The 19,093-nt window shown below is 40.7% G+C and overlaps 1 protein-coding gene across 6 annotated transcripts in view; it reads right to left on the bottom strand.

The window, feature by feature from the left end:
* Positions 1-19,093, bottom strand: part of ap3b2 (adaptor related protein complex 3 subunit beta 2) — a 43,485-nt gene continuing 24,392 nt past the window's right edge. For 2 of the 6 annotated variants that reach the window (XM_029522301.1, XM_029522305.1), the window contains exons 13-27: positions 18,855-18,987; positions 18,542-18,651; positions 18,204-18,380; positions 17,310-17,496; positions 16,631-16,761; positions 11,514-11,628; positions 9,953-10,133; positions 9,483-9,648; positions 9,150-9,234; positions 8,775-8,884; positions 7,425-7,653; positions 6,872-6,956; positions 6,509-6,606; positions 1,838-1,976; positions 1-829 (exon numbers count right to left, since the gene is read on the bottom strand). In XM_029522301.1, coding sequence (XP_029378161.1) covers positions 643-829; positions 1,838-1,976; positions 6,509-6,606; positions 6,872-6,956; positions 7,425-7,653; positions 8,775-8,884; positions 9,150-9,234; positions 9,483-9,648; positions 9,953-10,133; positions 11,514-11,628; positions 16,631-16,761; positions 17,310-17,496; positions 18,204-18,380; positions 18,542-18,651; positions 18,855-18,987 — 2,133 coding nt within the window. In that variant the 3' untranslated portion in view covers positions 1-642. Of the gene's footprint in view, positions 830-1,837; positions 1,977-5,462; positions 5,484-6,508; positions 6,607-6,871; positions 6,957-7,424; positions 7,654-8,774; positions 8,885-9,149; positions 9,235-9,482; positions 9,649-9,952; positions 10,134-11,513; positions 11,629-16,630; positions 16,762-17,309; positions 17,497-18,203; positions 18,381-18,541; positions 18,652-18,854; positions 18,988-19,093 lie in introns of all 6 variants that reach the window. The other 4 variants (XM_029522304.1, XM_029522306.1, XM_029522302.1 and 1 more) reach the window with 4 other exon arrangements.

Consider the following 19,093-nt stretch of genomic DNA (forward strand, 5'->3'; position numbering starts at 1 on the left):
TCATTGCAGATTATGTAAAAACAAAGAAAGGCCTATTGTGAATAAATTTGCAGAATGAATTATGGTTTCTCGATGTAATTTTCCGTGAAAAAAAAAAATATATATTTTTTGGGGCTTTAGGCTGAAGGCACCACAGCATTTTACCTTTATCAAAAAAGCTCCTGTGATATGCACTTTGCCATGTTTCTTCTTTTATTTATTTATTTATTTATTAAGTGAACCTTACGCTCAAATTTCTTGTTTCCAAAGGTAAGACTGAACCATCCGGCCTGTAATTTTTTTTGTGTAAATTATTCCTGACTTGAATTTGGATTTTAGTCAAATTTAGGTCATTTCAACTGTGTTAACCTGGGAAGATGTGTTGCAAAACAAGTAAATGAAGTGTGATAAAGTTTTCAGGGAGTGTCAGTCATGTCTGATTGTCATGAACGTCTCATACTGTGACATTTCCTGTTCCTAGGAGTAGTTGCGAAAAAGAGGGAGGAGGGGCTCTTTAGTAAAGCATTAAGCTGGAGTTAAACATTCTGGAAACATCCTTGCTGACACTTGCTTACAGAAGAATAGATGAAATGCTACACGTGTAATGAGGTGGGCAGAGACGAGGGGGCAGAGGTGAAAGGTTAAGCAAAGAGACACGCTGGGTCACTGCGTCAAAGCCAGGAGGATGTCTTTCACCAGCATCGTGCCAATCACCATCTTTTCACAGTTGACTGTCAGTTGGGTTGCTCCTTCGTCTTTAGTCACCACTGTGACCAACACCAGGCTGCCACTGGTCACTGTCCTGCCGGCGAACCTGTGAACCATACAGTCAGGGAGAAGAACAGGAGGGCTGAGGTCAAAGCAGCAGATAAGAAATAAAGATAAAGCCATAGAATAAAGAACAGACGTGTACATCAGTCAGGAAGATTTAAATTCAAATAAAAACATTAGCCCTGACCTCATTCTGTCACTATCACACATAGCATTTTTATGACACTTCTTGTGTGTGCTCACAAATGTCCCTCATACTGTATTTTATTCCACAGTGACCAGATTTGAAATACCATCCAATTGGTCTCTGTCAGCCCCTCTCCCTTCAGCCCTGCAGTAACGCTCAGCCTACCCCTCCTCTATCATCTGCCAGTTTCCCGAGCATTACTGTTTTGTACCATTACCAATACCATCACTTTACTTTCCCACTGTCTGTGTCTCCACTCAGGTCCAACACTAATATTGACTTCTGTCACACACACAATATTTCAGCTAAATGTACATGTACATGTCTCATTTAACACTTTCTACATGATGGCCTTCAACTTTTCAACGGATCTAAGTTGATCTCCTGTCACATGATCAATTCCAGGTCCAAGGTGCATAATGGAAAAAACAAAGATCTGTGAAACTTGTGATGCATTCAAAAGCAACCTTTTTGTAGTGTTGTTGTTTGTGAATAGTCATTAAGGTCCAGCCCACTTTACAGAGAATGCAATTGCGATAATTTAGTAGAATTAAAGTTAAAATCAAAAGATATTTACACATTTTCAAGTGTCATCGTCAATACCTGACTATCACCCAGCTTCACAAACAAATGGTACACGCCTGCTTAAACTACGATTTAACATTTTTATGGGATTTATGTGACTTTAAGTGTATGTTTTAGTTGTGTTGTGCTAGTTTTAGAAGCATTGCAGTAATCAGACAGAAGGGGGCAATGTAACTTCATAGTAAATTTTATAAATGGTCACATCTGAGAGCTCCTTCTGCATCCATTCTGCAGCCACATGTAGGCTGAGGATAAACACAACACCAGATTTATTTATTCATTCATTTCTCTTTACTGCCCCCTTAACCCTCTCACCTGCACTCTTTATCAGACCCACATGGCACTCTGCTGAGGTTTGCAGTGGTGGTCACCCTCTGGACAATGGCGTGTTCATTCCGGCACTTTATGTCCAGAGTCAGCTTCTCTGTGATTTCGTTCATGCCCATCAGCTGACCTACGGGTGTGAGCAGAGCGCCGGTCAAACCACTCGGCTGTCAAGCTTCTCCCTCTCTCTCTCTCTCAGTAACCAAAGAACCACTAAACAAAAGGCAAAGCAGTTATTAACTCAGCAATACAGGACAGGGAGCTGCTTATATCAATGTGGGGTTTAGGTATAGTGCTGCTTTATACAAAAAATTTAATTAAATAATTTTTCAGGATCTCTACCAGCTGTAAACATATACAGTATGCTGCTCAGATATGGTATACGTGTCCTATAGTGATGCCTAAGTCTCTGGGGGGCTGATATGATAGTTACAAAGTGGTTTTAGATCTAAACTGGAATGCTTTCCACTGAACACAGTCGACACGTGATGAACTGTCATCAGCAAATACACAGCGCAAAATAAGTGCACTTCGTTTTCTGGTACATTTTCAAAGTTAAATGTAAAATAGAGAAATTTTGCACCATAGCATTTATTTCCTCTCACTGAAGTTGGTGATGCTGAGGCTTCCCAGTAAATGCTGATTTTGGTGATTTGCAGGTCAAATGACCTCTGTGAGTGTGATGACGTGTTTTTGTTTGGATCAAAAATATTTGACTGTGAAGCAATAATTACCTGCTAATGAAACTATTGACAAAAAAATGAATAGACAAGAATTGATGTCTAATGTAAATGATGTCATTTATCAAACCAAATTAGCTTTTTTTTTTTTTTTCTTATCTGTATTTGTGTCTTTAGGCTTTAAAGTGTTTGTTTTGAGACATCAGGAGAAAACATCTCAGGCTACTAAATCAAATCAAATCTGATTTATTTGTATAGCACCAAATCATAAAGTTACATCAAGGCACTTTACATATAGAGCAGGTCTAGACCAAACTCTTTATAAATTTATTTCAAGAGACCCAACGGATCCCCCGATGAGCAAGCACTTGGCAACAGTGGCAAGGAAAAACTTCCTTTAAGAGGCAGAAACATCGAGCAGAACCCGGCTCAGGGGAAGCGGCCATCTGCCTCAACCGGTTGGGTTGAGAGTGGGAGAGAGAGAGAGAGAGAGAGAGAGAGAGAGATGGACATTGGAGGGGGGGTGTTGGCAGGAACATGTTGCTGCATGAAGTTCATGAAGTTGAGCTGTAGTACAGAATTCATGAAATATGGGACCAGGAGGTGTTGATATGGGACCAGCAGGTATCCAAGAAATAAAACAATGATAGTTATTAGTAATGTGACACTATGCCTCACACAAAATATAGTTAAGTTTTACTAAAAAAAAAAAAAAAAAAAAAAAAAAAAAAAAATCACCTCTGTGTGTTAGTTTGTTAAAATTTTCATTGAAACAAAAGTATTTTAATCAGCAGAGGAAAATAAGTCAAGAGTTGAGAAAAAAGATAAAACTTATTATTTTAAATTATAAAATAAAATTAATTAATAAATACAATTATTAAATTATTAAATTATTTTCTGATTTCATGGAGTTTAAGTATTAAACCAGGAATAGGTAACTACAGTGGCTTGCAAAAGTACTCATAGACCACAACCATAAATATGTCATGTAAAAGACCGACACAAAGTGGCACACAATTGTGTGGTACAAAGAAAATTATTAATGAAATAATTGTTTTTTACAAATAAAACACCGAAACGTGTGGTATACGACACAACTGCAATCCCACCAAGACATGGCCGTCCACCTAAACTTACAGGCCAAACAAGGAGAGCACTGATCAGTGATGCTGCCAAGAGGCCCATGGTGACCCTGGATGTACTGCAGAGATCCACATCTCAGGTGGGGGAATCTGTCCACATGACAACTATTGGTTGTGCACTGCACACATTTGGCCTTTATGGAAGAGTGGCAAGAAGAAAGCCATTGTTAAAAGAAAACCATAAGAAGTCCTGTTTGCAGTTTGCCAGAAGCCTTATGGGGGACACATGTGGAAGAAGGTGCTCTGGTCAGATGAAAGCAACATTTTTTGGCCTTGTCAAACATGATGGTGGTAGCATCATGCTCTGGGGGTGCTTCTCTTCAGCAGGGACAGGGAGGATGGATGAAACGAAATACAGAGCAATCTTGGAAGAAAACCAGTTTGAGTCTGAAAGACTTGAGACTGCAGCAGAGGTTCATGTTCCAGCAGGACAACAACCCTAAAAATAAAGTCAAGCTACAATGGAATGGTTTAAAACCAAACGTGTGTTAGAATGGCTGTGTAATATTCCAGACCTAAATCCAATTGAGAATCTATGGCAGGATCTGACAACTGCTGTTCACAAACGCTCTCCATCCTGACTGAGCTTGAGCAGTTTGCAAAGCATAACGGGCCAACCTTCAGATTCTAGATGTACAAAGCTGGTAGAGACAAACCCCAAAAAAACTTGCAGCTGTAACTGGTGGTTTGACAAAGTATTGACTCAGGGGAGCTGAATACTGCACTAAAAAAAAAAAAAAAAATCATTTAGAAATAGTGGCTAAATAAGTTTTTATTGTTTCTGATAGTTTTAAGATGTAGATATGATAGATCATTGAAAAATGTAATCATGCATAATTTTCTTTGTACTTCAAAACTGTGCTTTAATATTTTATGTTGGTCCGTCACATAAAATTCCAGTATGTATTCCAGTAATGTTTGTGGTCGCAACATGACAAAATGTGAAAAAGTTCAAGGGGTATGAACATTTTTGCAAACCACTGTTCCTGACTCGACACTCACTCAGGGGATGTCAGTCCCCTTCTCTTCACAACCAAGTGCACCAGAAACATACTGTGAAATTTCTCAGAAAAAGCTTTCCATTCCTTTTTAATTCTAGCAGACAGCCGCAGTTACAGCAGCTGTTGAACAAAGTGAAGCAAGTGGCAGCAAAAGAGCCAGATACCTCCCCTAGGAGCAGGATTGACATCAGAGCTAAGAGTGAACACTGGAGCAATAGCAGAACTGCTGAATGATAATGGTGCTCACTAGAGCAACTATATGCACCTAAGAGATGATAATGTGTCAGTGTGCTGTTTGGGAAAAAACAAACAAACAAAAAAAAAAAATTAGTCCGAACCAAAAATACAGCCTGATTTCCAGATGACACTTGACCGACAAATCACTCTGTGTTCACAGGGGTTGATACACATCAAAGCATTCAGACAAAAAAAAGCAGTGACATGGTGAAACATCAGATTCAGCATTGTGGAAGCTCAGACAACAGCAGGATGAACGATGAAACACATGATCATTGTTTTGTCCAAACGGTGCCCAAAAAGAGAGTATCAGTGGATGAGCATGTCCAGTCATTCCCAGTGTAGCAGAGTGTGAAATGCAGGTTAGCACAGGTGAGGCTGTCTGCAGCTACAGACCTGCAGGTGCTGTTAAGTGTTAAGGAGGGAGGAGTTGGGAGGGAAGTCAGCAGGAGGTGTTAGAGGAGGAGGGTAAGGAGAGGATCTGTGTGAGGGTGGCTACAATGGCAAGTGGGCACACATATGGCTGGGAAGAACAAATCTATCAAAGCCAACTTACCTACATTCTGTAATAACTTCTCTATAGTGGACAGTACGGAGAGGGAGGAATTGTGGATATGACACATGTTTAAAGAGTAACTATGGCTTTGTTATAGAAGAAAACTCGCTCAGGGTTAGTCAGGATGGCACATGAACACCAGACACTAGAAACATGCTGGTACACACTGTCTGCAGAAGCTCCAGCAAACACATTGTTTGGATGTTGGTGTATGTACAGTCTAACTGCAAGTGTTGATGTGTGACACTTTTGTGCTTGACTTAAAATGCGTCTACAGATTCTGTCAAAAGGACACAGTCTTAAAATAAACGGGATATTATGTGTGGGAAGAGACTCTTGGGTGTATAATAAGAACCTTTGGAAAAGAAGTTTCTCTTTTCTCACATTATACCTGGGCAGAATCCCAGAGTAACCCACACCCAAGACTCAGGAAGAACACTTCTGAAATAGTTTTAGGGGAAAAAGCTGTTGCCAAACCCTGAAGTAAATCACACAGAGGAACTGCTCCCGAGATTATGATTTGATCAATATATAAAATGCTGTTTGCAGAAATCACATTCAACATTTTTTCCTCATCTAAGTTACTTCAGAGAGTTACACATCACATTTTTACTAAAGATAAAAGTTAATTTAAAGCACTGAGAGACATTTTACTTTTTTCATGGAGACTAGATCTTCGGTGGCATTCACTTGCGATACACTGGTGTAATTGACTTACTTAAGTAAAAGACCACGATTGGGAGAAAACCTAAAATCTGTAAGCTGAGGTTACTTTAAACAGCCATTTTCAAGTATTTATTATTTAAGGAAAATCTTAAAATTACGTGCAACTGGTCTCTCGAAAGGACAACATATATGACACATGACACTGGGCATATCAACCAAATTTTTTTTTACAAAATTGCCAAAAATAATTACTAAAGGAAATATGACAAATCAGGTAATTCCACCAGCTCCATTTTCAGACTTGAGATGTTAGCAAAGTGCTACTGACATAATATTTTACATTTCTTATGGGAATTATTTCATGTGTTTGTGTTACACACCTTGCTCCTTTTTAAACTCGTTCTCTGTGAGGAAAACAGGTTGCATCAGCTCCCCAACCGGCGGCTGGATCGACACAAAGAACTTCCTGGTGTGAGTGCTGCAGTTGGAGAAAGATGTACAAAAAAATAACAAAAAAAGTGGTGATTTTTTTTAAAACACTGTGAAAAAAACTTTACCACTCAGCAGCATTTCATTAGTTTCTAACAGCGGAATAAACCAGAGGCATCACACATCACTATATTTCACTTTACAGATACAACCAAAGCCAAAAATGGGTTAGGGTTAGGGTGTCGTGTCCAAACTCAGGAGATCCATAGGAGACAGTCTGAGGTGTCGGACGTCTAAAGCAGAGTCCATCTCACCACAGCTGGAAGTTCGCCGCTTGGGTGGAGTCACAGAAATCGATGCCCATCACAGCTGTGGCCGACTCACCTGCTGGCAGTGACTCTGTCACCACAGAGGAAGAGAAAGAGCGTTAACACAGCTAATGCTCGCACAAATAAACGCATAGCAAATAACATGCTGTCTTGCAGAAATTCTCAAAGCTTTACTTTTGATATGAAAAGTAGCTTCTACCCTCAGCATTACTCTTGATGTCTTTTTCTGATGATTTATGTTTAACATTGAGCTTGGCGGAGTGCAGATCTCTGATGTCGATCTGTCGGTTTAACTTAGGTTCTTAGTCTTCCCTAGGACAAATTGTGGTGTAGAAGTTGATGGTGTCAGAGAGGAAGACTCCTAATGCTTGATGTTCCCTAACCCTCACCCTGCTTCTTCAAATGACATATCAATCATTCATCAGTCTCAAACTTTATGGTTCCATTGGTCTTCATGGCAAAGTTGTATAGTATGGTGTTGAACACATAAGCTTGACACCGTACCTAAAGGTCAGTCCCAACTGGACCCATCGCTCACCGATTTCTGCAAACTCTTTGACTCTCATCCCAGACTGCAGCTTCACATCCTCCATATGCAGGCTCTTTGTTTCAGATGTGGAGTTGTTGGTGAACTGCATCTGCACAGCCACCATGTTGGCATCAGAGCTGAACGGCTGGCGGCTGAAACAGTACTCCACCGACAGACCCTCACCCGTGATCCGGTGCAGCAGCTCGTAGCTCTTCACAGTGCTGGAAGGAGCAATGGTCTGCCGGCAAAGGAGGAGACCATGAATCATGTTTTACACACACACACACACACACACACACACACACACACACACACACACACACACACACACGTCCATTTTTCCATGTGCCCTGCCTAATTGTCTTGTGTGGTCATGCCAAACTCTCCGACTTTCCAAATTGTGCTTCTCCTGTTTTTTTGTGTTTGTTTGTTTTTTGACTTTGCCTTCTTGTACCCAGAACTTGTGTTTGCTTGACAGGACTCTCCTGGTTTTTTAAGTCAGAGTGTTTGAAAGCAATGATCAAAATATTCATAATTCCATCACTGTATATTTCTGAACCTTTCTGAACCAAATATTTATGTGAAAATCAGAGGGTCATGTAAAGATATAACATTTGTGGTTTCCTGTGTGAGCTTCAGACACAAGCTCTTGGGGTCCCACTGTGATTTGCACACTGTTGCCATGTAATGTGATGAAAAACAATTGTTCCTTCTTAAAACCTAGTCACACAGTGTTTCCCACAGCATCATAATAAACTGAATATTGATTTATACTTCTCATAATAAATATAAAAACATTGTGATTTGAACCATTGTTTCTTTGTGGAGCACCTTCACAGCACACTGACTAAATCAGCTCCTCAGGTCACGCAGAGCTGCTGGAGGCTCACTGATCACTAAAAGTATGTGATCAAGCAACCACAAGTACAGTCTAATTCTAATTCTCTGTGAACTGCTGCCCCATCAGAGCGGTAATCCACAAAGCTAACAGTGTGTTTGGCTTTTAAAGGGAATGTGGAGATGGCTCTCTGACTGGTTCATTTAATGTTACAGCCAAAATGCTACCATGATTTATTAAGAAACAACCAAAGAGACTAGCCAAAACTACAGCCTTAAATCTGCCACTGACAGCTTTTTCTGATCTTACTTTAACAGTGGAAAATAATGCAGTTGCCCCATCCACCTCAGAACATATGATGAATAACCAGGAAAAGTAGAGCTACTATATTAACTGCTTTGGCCTAAGGGTGAAAAATTATAATATAATAATTATAATAATAGAAGGCCAGATGAATCATGTACAAAAATAGAAAAACAAAGCTTCTGACGAGGGAGAGGAGGGACAGCAGAAATACTCACAGTCGGGGACAGGACACTATCCGACAAAGACAAGCCCTCCAGGTCAGTCACTAGGCTGCTGGACCGGAAGGTGTTAACAGGTGTGATTTGAGGAGAGGGAGTGGGTTCAACTGCAAAGACAGACAAAGACATTCAAGAGGAATAAATACAAACACACACCTGACACAGCTCATGTTCATATCATTTATCCCCATCAGTGGGAGGAACAACTTTCTTCAACAATAATCCCAAGTGTTGGCATAGCAACCAGTCCAGTGATTTTTACACGGAGTCACGTTTGAAAACATCCTTGTTCGCCGACTTTGTCTTAATGAGTGTCAATACTTTAGCTTTGTATTCAGAGGAGAAAATTAACATGGGTTGGGAAACACTCACAGTCGTCGAGGTCGAGCAGCGACATTTCCTTCCTTCCTTCCTTCTCCATCTTGACAGGTTTGGAGGGAGGTTTAGAGTCACCTGCCTGGAAGGAGAGAGAAAAAAATCCTGACATGAAGAGACATTTTTATATGACAATGAATATGGAACAGTCTAAATATAGAAATGCTGAGTTCCAAAATACAGTTTCAGATTTTGTTTTCCAAAAGGCACGGTGAGACTGTTTGTGCAGCAAATTGCCATCTGCAGAGGTCATTCCATGTACTTGACAAAGATAAAAACAGCATTTTTTCAGGTGAACATTTTAAATGTGCAAAAATTCATTTTCATTACCTTCTTTTTCTTTTTGACCTCGGCCTCAGACTCAGACTCTTCAGACTCTGACTGGCTGCTTTCTGACTCGCTCTCCTCCTCTTCGTCTGATTCAGACTCTGAGTCGCTCTTCTGTAGTTTACTCTTCCTCTTGTGCTTCCTCTCTTCTTCTTCACTGCTCTGCTCACTAGAAAAAAAAAAAAAAAAAAAGGTTAGAAGTCCCTCTTGAGTCGAAGAGTTTAGCTTTCACTGATGAGGCAGATTCTATGGTTGTGCCAAAGTGTTAAAAACATAAAGCCATCCATCAAATTTAACAGGATCTGGATTGAAGAGACAATATACTAGAGTTTCATTGTAAAAGGAAAGTATGTATATTTCCAACAAATATGTGAGAGATAGAATTAGCACATTAGACTGTAATATTGATTAAAAAAAAAAAGTTGGGGCCACACAAATATCATGATTACACAGAAAACGAAAGCATTTGCTACCTTTCACTTTCTTGCACCTGCTTCTTAAATTCTATCTTTGTCTTCTTTTTGTTATCTTTCTCCATCTCCTCTTCCTCCTCCTCAGAATCAGAGCCTTCCTCACTTTCCTCGCTCGCAGATCCCGACCCACTCTCCTCTCCGCTGCCACTGCCGCTTTCTGAGCCACTGGCAGAGTCCGACTCTGTCGAGAACAGGTCAGAGTCAAAAGGTGACAGGAATGTCTGGCATATTAAATTATCTGAACCACATTGAGTATCACACTCTGTCCACATACACCTACACAAATACACGTGACCCATGAGACAAAGTTTTAAACATTTAAAAGAGTCAAGATCAGTCACTGCCAATGTTAAAAAAGTATCAGTCAAATCTAAAATACATAAAAATTCTCCTTAATTAACCAATGAAAATTATCTCTTTACAAAAGAATATTTCCATTACTGACACATTTTTTCAGAGACAAGAAGCAGCTATAATTGACATTCAAAGACCTTTCGTGTCTTTGGCACTAAAAAGAAAAACACAAAAAATAAATGTTTTTCATGTCCTTAAAAAAGTTTTTACTACACCTACAGTAACTGAGGTAACATGTTATTGCTGTTTTGTTTCTTGTTAATCTAATATGGACAAAAATATTACCAGTTGACTAAATAACCTGTATACTACAATTTTATAAAAAAAAAAAAAATGTATGGCTCATCTGTGCAAGGTTGTGGGGGGATTGGCATTGAAGTTCTCCCTGCACTGGTCTATCACAGGGTCAACACCCAGACACAAAGATCCATCCACTCTCACAGGCAATTTATAGCCACCTCATGCTCATGTCAGGAGGGAACCAAAGGCAGGGGGAAAACATGTGAGATCCACACAGGAAGGCCACAAGTTCAAACACATCACACTTCTTGCTGTGAAGTGCCAGTGCTGACCGCTACACCACAAGAGTTGTGCTCTTTCGCTTGATATTAATAGAAACACTGTTTGCATTTTTGTCCTGCAATATTGTAAAAATTAACAGTGTTGATTAAAGGGCAAGGCTGGTGTTGTTTTTCCTGTTATAAACAAATCCCTTGGAATGATTAACCTTTCAATTTACTCACTCAGGACAGTGTCCTATGAGTGAAGGACATCACTGAAGCCTCACTGCAGCACAACATGCTGGTCTTTGTGAGGACTGAGCACTCCATCTATTCATTAATTTGGGGAGCTTAGGTTAAATCCTGAAAGTGCATAATGAGTGCTTGTTAATCATCAGTGTATTGATTCAAGCAACAGGTGTCAGTTGTGCTGAAAATAGTCAAATGTTTGCACAGCAGGAACTAGCGAAAAGAGACTGACAGCACAGGCATCTGTTCATGCAGTTGTTGATAGTAAACACCTGAAGCCTCGTATCTCACCACCGTCTGTTTTACCTCGTAACCACAAGCACCTGGTTCTCTTCCACTTCCATTGACTCTCAGCCAAAACCACAAAGCTCACACACAAACGCATCTGAGGTGGACCCTCTTTGTTTGACCACTGGAAGCGAGGGCTCAGACAAGAGTCAGCAACCCTCTGAAATTACCACTGTCAGCTGACTCCGTCGGCCCGGACTCGCCCTCCGAGTCTGAGTAGAATGGTTTCTCCACCTTCTTTTCCCTCCTTTTCTCCCGGCTGCTGCATTTGGTCCACTCGGGCACCTGGAAGAGGAAACAGATTTCACAGAATGAGATGTCAGCTCCATATCAGGGACGGCAGCAGAGACGTGGGCAGATACAGCAGCCATGGCCATGAATGCTTCTGCCTGGATGAGATGTAGCCAAATGAAGCCAGCCATCCCTTCTGCAGATCTTCTGTTTATATCCCAAAGCCAGACAACAAAATCAGGACAGATCAGACGCTGAATGGTTAAATAGAGTCTTTCTTTTTCTTTTCTTTCTTTTAAGCACAGATAGATGTCAACACCAGGTGATGCCTTCATGACCAGTTGCAGAAATGATTTTCTTCTAATAAAGGGAGCAGTTCCATTAACAGAAGTGATGTCTTTGAGGAGTGGTGATGATCCTCCCACATTTAAAAAAGAGTCCTGACCATATTTCTGCAACCAAACTCATTAACCAGTGCCATCAGCTAATGAGCATGCCCCCACCCCCTCCCTGCCACCACAACCCAAACCCACACACACACACTTCCAGCCCAAATAGTTTCCAGTGCATCTTTCAGGTGTCAGAGGATCATGTGCCCCTGCTGAAAGAATCACTTCTTTAATGGTAACGACCAAGGAAGGAGGGTGCTGTGTTTCATAGATAGCTTTGGCTGAGCTAAGCAAAGGACAGCAACTACATTAGGCAGGGTGTCATAAAAGCACTTGAGTTTTTTTTTTTTTTTTGCAGTGCTATATGGGGTTGAGGCTCAAGGAGGTTGCCGCTAACTGACTCACACTTGTTAATGTTGTGACTCTTTCAAGCAGCGCAAAAACCTGGCAGACGTAGAAAAGAAAAAAAGATTTGGGTGGAGATGAGACGAGGAAAGAGGGAAGGATAACTTTTTGTTTTTTTGTTGAAGAAAAGTCAGCAAAGCAAGATAAACAGACACAGGAAGGTTTCTGGGTCTAAAAAGAAGAAGGTGTGAGAACAGTTGTGGATATCACAGAGACAAAAATAAATCCCAAATTTCATAACAGCACACTAATTTACCACAATATTTGGCAATTAAGTAGCTATAGCATAAACTAAATGTATTTTTCTGCTAAAATACACTCCAATATAACTTAATTATAAAGGCACACACTAAAATATATACTTAAACACTGCAGAAATCAAGACATTCACATTTGCTAGTTAATATGTTGGCATGCATTTAGCATAAAATGTCTTATCAGGAAAAAAGCATAATGTTGGAGCAGTATGGATCAAAATTAACTAAATGAAAAGGTGGAGGTGAGAGGGTTTATGGAAGTGAGACAGAAATGTGGGAGAAATCACACCAATCACACAACATTTGTGACACATACACAAACTGTGCCACAAATTTGATTTGGTTTGTCCTCTTGTGCTTGTGCACACTGTCCTAATCAACTCTGAGTCATCTCTGCAAAATTTAAAATCCTAGCATTACTTTAAATGACAAGCCAGAGGCAGGGAAAAACAAACACCATCGGACTCCCAAACTCAAAGTAGGGCAGGGGTGGTTGGGGAAGGGGGGGGCACCTCTCTCCAGTTCCCTAACAAGCCGATCTGCCCCTCGCCGGTGGTTATAACTTCCTTTGTCTGTGGAGATGTACAACGTGTCAGAGTGGTTGAGCTTTCAGAGGACCCCTGACCCTCCCAGCATTTACAGCCACACCATGAGTCAAATATGTATATATGAGCAGATGAATTGTTACATCTAAGACCAGACTGGTGATTTGGTTTGTTTGTGTGCTTTAAGTACACATAATGAACATTTTACATTATTACTGACCATTTTTCAAAATGTCTAGTATCTGTCTTCCTATTTTTCAAACCACCTTTTAGTTTTACGCTCACTTAAATGTTTCCACCCTCAGTTTGACTGGAGGGCTGGCTTAACATTAATATCAATCCACTGAAAAATGAGTTATTAGATATGTCAAATATGTTCACCTCCCTCAAAGGTGACAACAGCGCATGACATTTTGTGATTTCTGCAAAAACACATTATAATTCCAGGCTATCTCCATTTTAGCTGCAAGATTTTATTTCAACACCCAGTGAGAATCAATTGACCAAAAATGAAACTAGCAATGCGTTTCAAACCTCATAAATATTGAAAGGTCTAAACCAGGAAAGATAGCCAACATCAGAAAAAGAGAGAGGGCAACCAGTGAATTTAAGTTAATTAATGATTCTGTAATCTATTATTCTATTGGCAGCTTTTTATAACTATTATACATTTATGACGGTGTGATTTTGGGATGAAGGGGCAGGACTGGAAAAGGTCTGCTTCTTTCTGTCCTTTCTCAAGCTCATTATATATTCTCTGAAGTTATGTTGATTTTTTATTTTTTATTTTTATTGGCTATTGAAATAGATGGAGAATTGACATTTTGTGATGAATATATTTGACTGTTTGAAACCTTGGAGTAATTTTTGACCAGGACATGTCCTTTGTCCCTCACATAAAACAAGTTAGTCGGGCAGCTTTCTTCCACCTGAGAAACATTAGGAAAATCAGAAACATCCTTTCTCAGGATGATGCAGAAAAACTAGTCCATGCATTTGTAACTTCTAGGCTGGACTACTGTATCTCATTACTATCTGGATGTCCAAACAAATCTCTAAAAGGCCTTCAGTTAATTCAGAACGCTGCTGCACGAATATTAACAGGAACTAGGAAAAGAGATCATATCTCTCCTGTGTTAGCAGCTCTTCACTGGCTGCCAGCAAAATATAGAGTAGAATTCAAAATCCTTCTTTTAACATATAAAGCTCTTAATGGCCAAGCTCCATCATATCTCAGAGAGCTCATAGTTCCTTACTGTCCTAGCAGGCCACTCCGCTCTCCAGATGGAGGTTTACTTGTGGTTCCTAGAGTCTCCAAGAGTAAATCTGGAGGCAGATCGTTCAGTTATCAGGCTCCTCTTCTATGGAACCAACTTCCAGCATCGGTCCGGGGGGCGGACTCTTTTCAAGACCAGGCTTAAAACTTTCCTGTATGACAGAGCTTATAGTTAAAAAGTTAAAGTCCTCTACTCTTTAGCTATGTTGTTATAGGCCTAGGCTGCTGGAGGAAGGACTGAGCTTCTCTCTCTCTCTGTCTCTCCCTGTTACCCTCTCTCCCCCTCTCCCTCTTTCTCTCTCCCTTCGTCTCGCTCGCTCTCCTTTCCTCCCCCCTTGCATGCGTTGATGAGAACCATCCTTAAAAAAAAAAAAAAAACACAGTTTCACCCAGTTCAAAGCATTTATACTGCATTTACTAACCATGTTCTGCCAAAGTGGCTGTCTCTCCCAGTTCCTCTCCTCTCTCTCCCTGTCCTCATCCTGCAGGTGGTGACTCATCACCATCCCATGTTCCTGCAACACCTGCTGGTCCCATATTTCATGAATTCTGCATTACAGCTCAACTCCATGCAGCAACATGTTCCTGCCTACACCCCCCCCCCCCCCCCCCCCCTCTCTCTCTCTACTCTCTCTATCTAACCAGTCGAGGCAGATGGCCGCCCCCCCTGAGCCTGGCTCTGCTCGAGGTTTCTGCCTCTTAAAGGACGTTTTTCCTTGCCACTGTTGCCAAGTGCTTGCTCATCGGGGGATCTGTTGGGTCTCTTGAAATAAATTTATAAAGAGTTTGGTCTAGACCTGCTCTATATGTAAAGTGCCTTGATATAACTTTGTTATGATTTGGTGCTATACAAATAAATCTGATTTGATTTGATCACTTGCAATTCTCGTCAGACTACAATTAGAGAAGGAGAATTAGGGTCTTGGATTGCCAACCCGGTGCAGCTCTGAGGTATGTTGTCAGGAAATCAATGAGACTAAGTTTCTTTGTCCGATTTGTACTTTCTTTGCATGTAGCTGCAGACTTTTCAAAACAAGGAGGGCTCATATTTGAACAGCCACCTGATGTTAAGTCAGTGTGATTAAATACAAGGAAGACATCATCAAGTTTCCAATCTATGTATGGGAAACACAAGAAATGTTTCCCTGGAATCGAATAAGAAGCGTTTTAAAAGCTTTGGAAAATGGTCAACAGTAATGTGGGTCTATTTTTTCAGCAGGTTAAAACAGTGGAAGTGTAAAACTTCCTGGTAGCATCTTTTAACCATCAACTCAAAATAAAATGCCCCTGTTGTCTCATCTTGAAATTTGCATTACTAGCAAATAGGTAGTTACTGTAATACTGAATAGAAGTCATGGACTACTACAAAATCTACACAGTTTTACCAATATTGAACAAATGTGACAACAAAACCAAGCCTTGCCGTCAATCCTGTGATGAAGTGACACCCTCAAGTTCTTGATTTTGTGTCTTCATTCAACACATTTTTGGTTATGAACTGATGGCAAATGGGTTGAGAAGCGTTTAAGATAGCCAAAATAGCCACATTTAAACATATTTGGTGTACGTATTTAATGTAACAATGTAGCATATATTGATGCATCTGATCAAAAACACTGTTGTCATGGTAGGTATCAACAATCTCCCACAGGCCAATGTCTGATACTGACACTTATGTACTGTGGAAACTTCTGTCAGGTCTGTTCCCTTCTGCATCACATGTGCTATTGGCTCAAACAGCAGTGAGAAATCACCAGGACAGGGCCGAGTGTGCTGCTGCCAAAAAGAGGAAAGTGCAGCAGAGAGGGCGAGGAGTTCAGCCCCTCTGACTGTTTTTAGGTTTTAAATAGAGGCTTAAACTGTCCCCTTTTCTCCTGAGTGACTCACTCTCTTCCATAACAGCAACCATTTGGAGGAAGATAGAGGCTCAAAAGGATGCATGGTATTGATGAGTTGTTAATGCTAATGAGCTGTAAGTAAATGAAAGATGACTAGTGACAGAGGGTTCAATGTTATATTGGAGTCAATGTTATATTGGATGTGAGGCTCTGGTGATTCTGTCCAGCCCCTCTGAGGCACTGCTCTGGGATAAGAGCAACCCTCGCTCCCCTCCATCTTTTGAGGCCCCTGGAAAACCCAGAGGGCCCCTGTGTCTCTGTATGTTACTGTTCCCACTGCACGCACAGACTCCTTCACCTCCACGTTGCGCACGGAGGGGTCTGGGGCGGCTTCAGGCCAGTCAGGCAACTCCTGGTAGCCCCCTGCCTTGGCATTCAGCAGGTGGGACAAAGAACCCAACTGGAAGTGGTCTCGATCTGCAAGGACGGAGGGAAAAAGGGGTCAGGAAAGCAACACAAGGGGCATCTTAAGATGCTAATTTAACTAGCCAGGGAAAGACTAAGTCCCGGTCTATGGTCTTAGACAGGACAGAGCTGAGCAAGCCCACCTCAGTGGTTTTTCAACCTTACTTGTACACTGCAGTATCTCAATAGCTAGATATAAATTGATAGATGTGACTCAATGTGTACCTAATGTCATGTCAACAAATATTAATAGTGCAAAATGAAAAAGTTTATTTTATTGGAAGGAAAAGATTGCTGGAAAATAGAGTTCCCATAAACAGGGAGGAAAACACATGCCAACATAGCGTATACAGCATGTTGGCGCAAATTTGACAGAATGGTTGAAATCTAACTTGGTTATTAAAATTTCCCAATTCGAACACACATTCGGGTGTACACGCTCAGGAACACGCCAACACTGGAGAAAACAGAATGATTTCCAGACAAATTCTGGATATAAGAGAAGCGTTTTCTTTCATTGAAGCACCATTTGAGGTGTTTGCTTTTAATGCCTTCTATACCTTTAAATGGAGACTCAAGGACCGGTGCAGGTTTCAGGGCGAGGAAGAGTTTTTTAGCGTACTTGCTAAGAGCCCCGCTCTTCTCAGTGGGAACAATGAGCTGACGAATGAAACGGGCCCGATCACGGATGTCGTAGTTCTGGTCGTACTTGGCCAAGTTGAGAACATATTGTGTTAACAGTTTAGTCTGCAAAGAGAGAGAATATTAGGAACATCATACTGCACTGATGTTTATTAAATGAGTATGTACAGCTTCACGTGTTTCACACTAAACTAATCTTATAACATAACGCATTAGTTAAAAAATGGTTGTTTCATTGGGTGAATTAGAGCATTAACAGGTTACTGCTTCGGTACTATAAACAGTTAGAAGGGGGTTGGGGTGAATTAGACGATTACTGGGTAGTTGCTCCAGTGTTACTAAGTAGTTAGTAGATTCAGTGTTTTGGCTGATAAGCAGTTAGTATGATCTTCATAGCCCAGTAGGCTGTTTCTTGGACATTGCTTGGGTGAATTTGAAGGTTGGTAGATGGTTGTTATAGTGCTTGGGTTGGATGCTACAGTGTTGTTAGGTAGTTACTGAATTTAGTAAGTGGGTTGATGGTTGGTTGGTAAGGTGTTCCACATCCGTAGTAGGATGTTACTAGGTAGCCACTTGGGTTAATTGGCTGTATAGTGGTTGCTATGGTGTTCTGTAGTTTCTACTAGAGTGACTTGGTAGGTTGTTAAGTGGTTAATTTACTGCTATGTTGTATTTAGTCTCCTTTACCTTTTAGATGGAAACAATTTAATTTTTATTAGAAAAAATATATCTGATATTACTTTTAGAAGTAACGTTTTAACAAGGGTGAGATAAGAGAGGATTGTGTAAGGATATCCACAAGCTATTCATACCTGTTTGGAGTTGGTGAGGTACAGCTTGGCAGCTAAATTGATGATTTGTAGCTTGACAATATCCTCTTCGTTAGTGAAGGACTTGGCCATCTTCCTTAAGACATCTGGGGCAATCTTAGGTACATGCTCACAGTACTCTCCAATCAGCCACAAGATACTGGCCCGGGCCATCGGCACCTGGCAACACGTTAGATTGCATCAGTGCAGTTTCTACACATTTAGTAGTCATTTCTGGTTCTGTTACAGTAAACATTACTTTGGGAAGTTGTTTTCATACATCTACTGATCTTTACATGCAAATTTAAAACCCAAAAGGAGTTTAAGAATGAGGCTCTCACCTGGATGTTGTCTGTTAGTTTTGCCATATGCTTGATTATGTCGCTGTGCTTCTCCGGCTGCATCTGCAGCAACTTCTTGATAACAACCACAGATTCTGCTACAACCAACTCTGCACAACAGGACACATCATATTTAAATGAATATTTAAGTATTTCTACATTTCCTACTTGTCATGCAGTCTGCATCTTAGTGATTATTGTGTATATTGTATCTCATTGTTAGATCTCGACTTCTCTTTTTGACAAGGCAAAAGAAAGTATTGTCATGTATTGTCACTGTATAAGCATCTAGAGTAAGCAATAGTAAACTCACCATCTCTGTTGGACAGCAGCTGCACAAGGCCATTAAGACACGTGTCTCTCACCTCTCCGATGTTGGTAGCACATCGGCCAATGGCTTGGATCGTAGCAGCTACAAAGTCTTTATCCATGCTTTTAATGTATGTCTGCAAGAGAACACATTCACTCAGTACAATTACTCATTAAGGAAGCCAACAACTGGCAAACGGCTTCATGCTGAAGGACTAACATGAACAGTTTTTATTTTTTTCT

This window comes from Echeneis naucrates, chromosome 16 (assembly GCF_900963305.1).
Source record: "Echeneis naucrates chromosome 16, fEcheNa1.1, whole genome shotgun sequence".
NCBI classification, from domain to species: Eukaryota; Metazoa; Chordata; class Actinopteri; order Carangiformes; family Echeneidae; genus Echeneis; species Echeneis naucrates.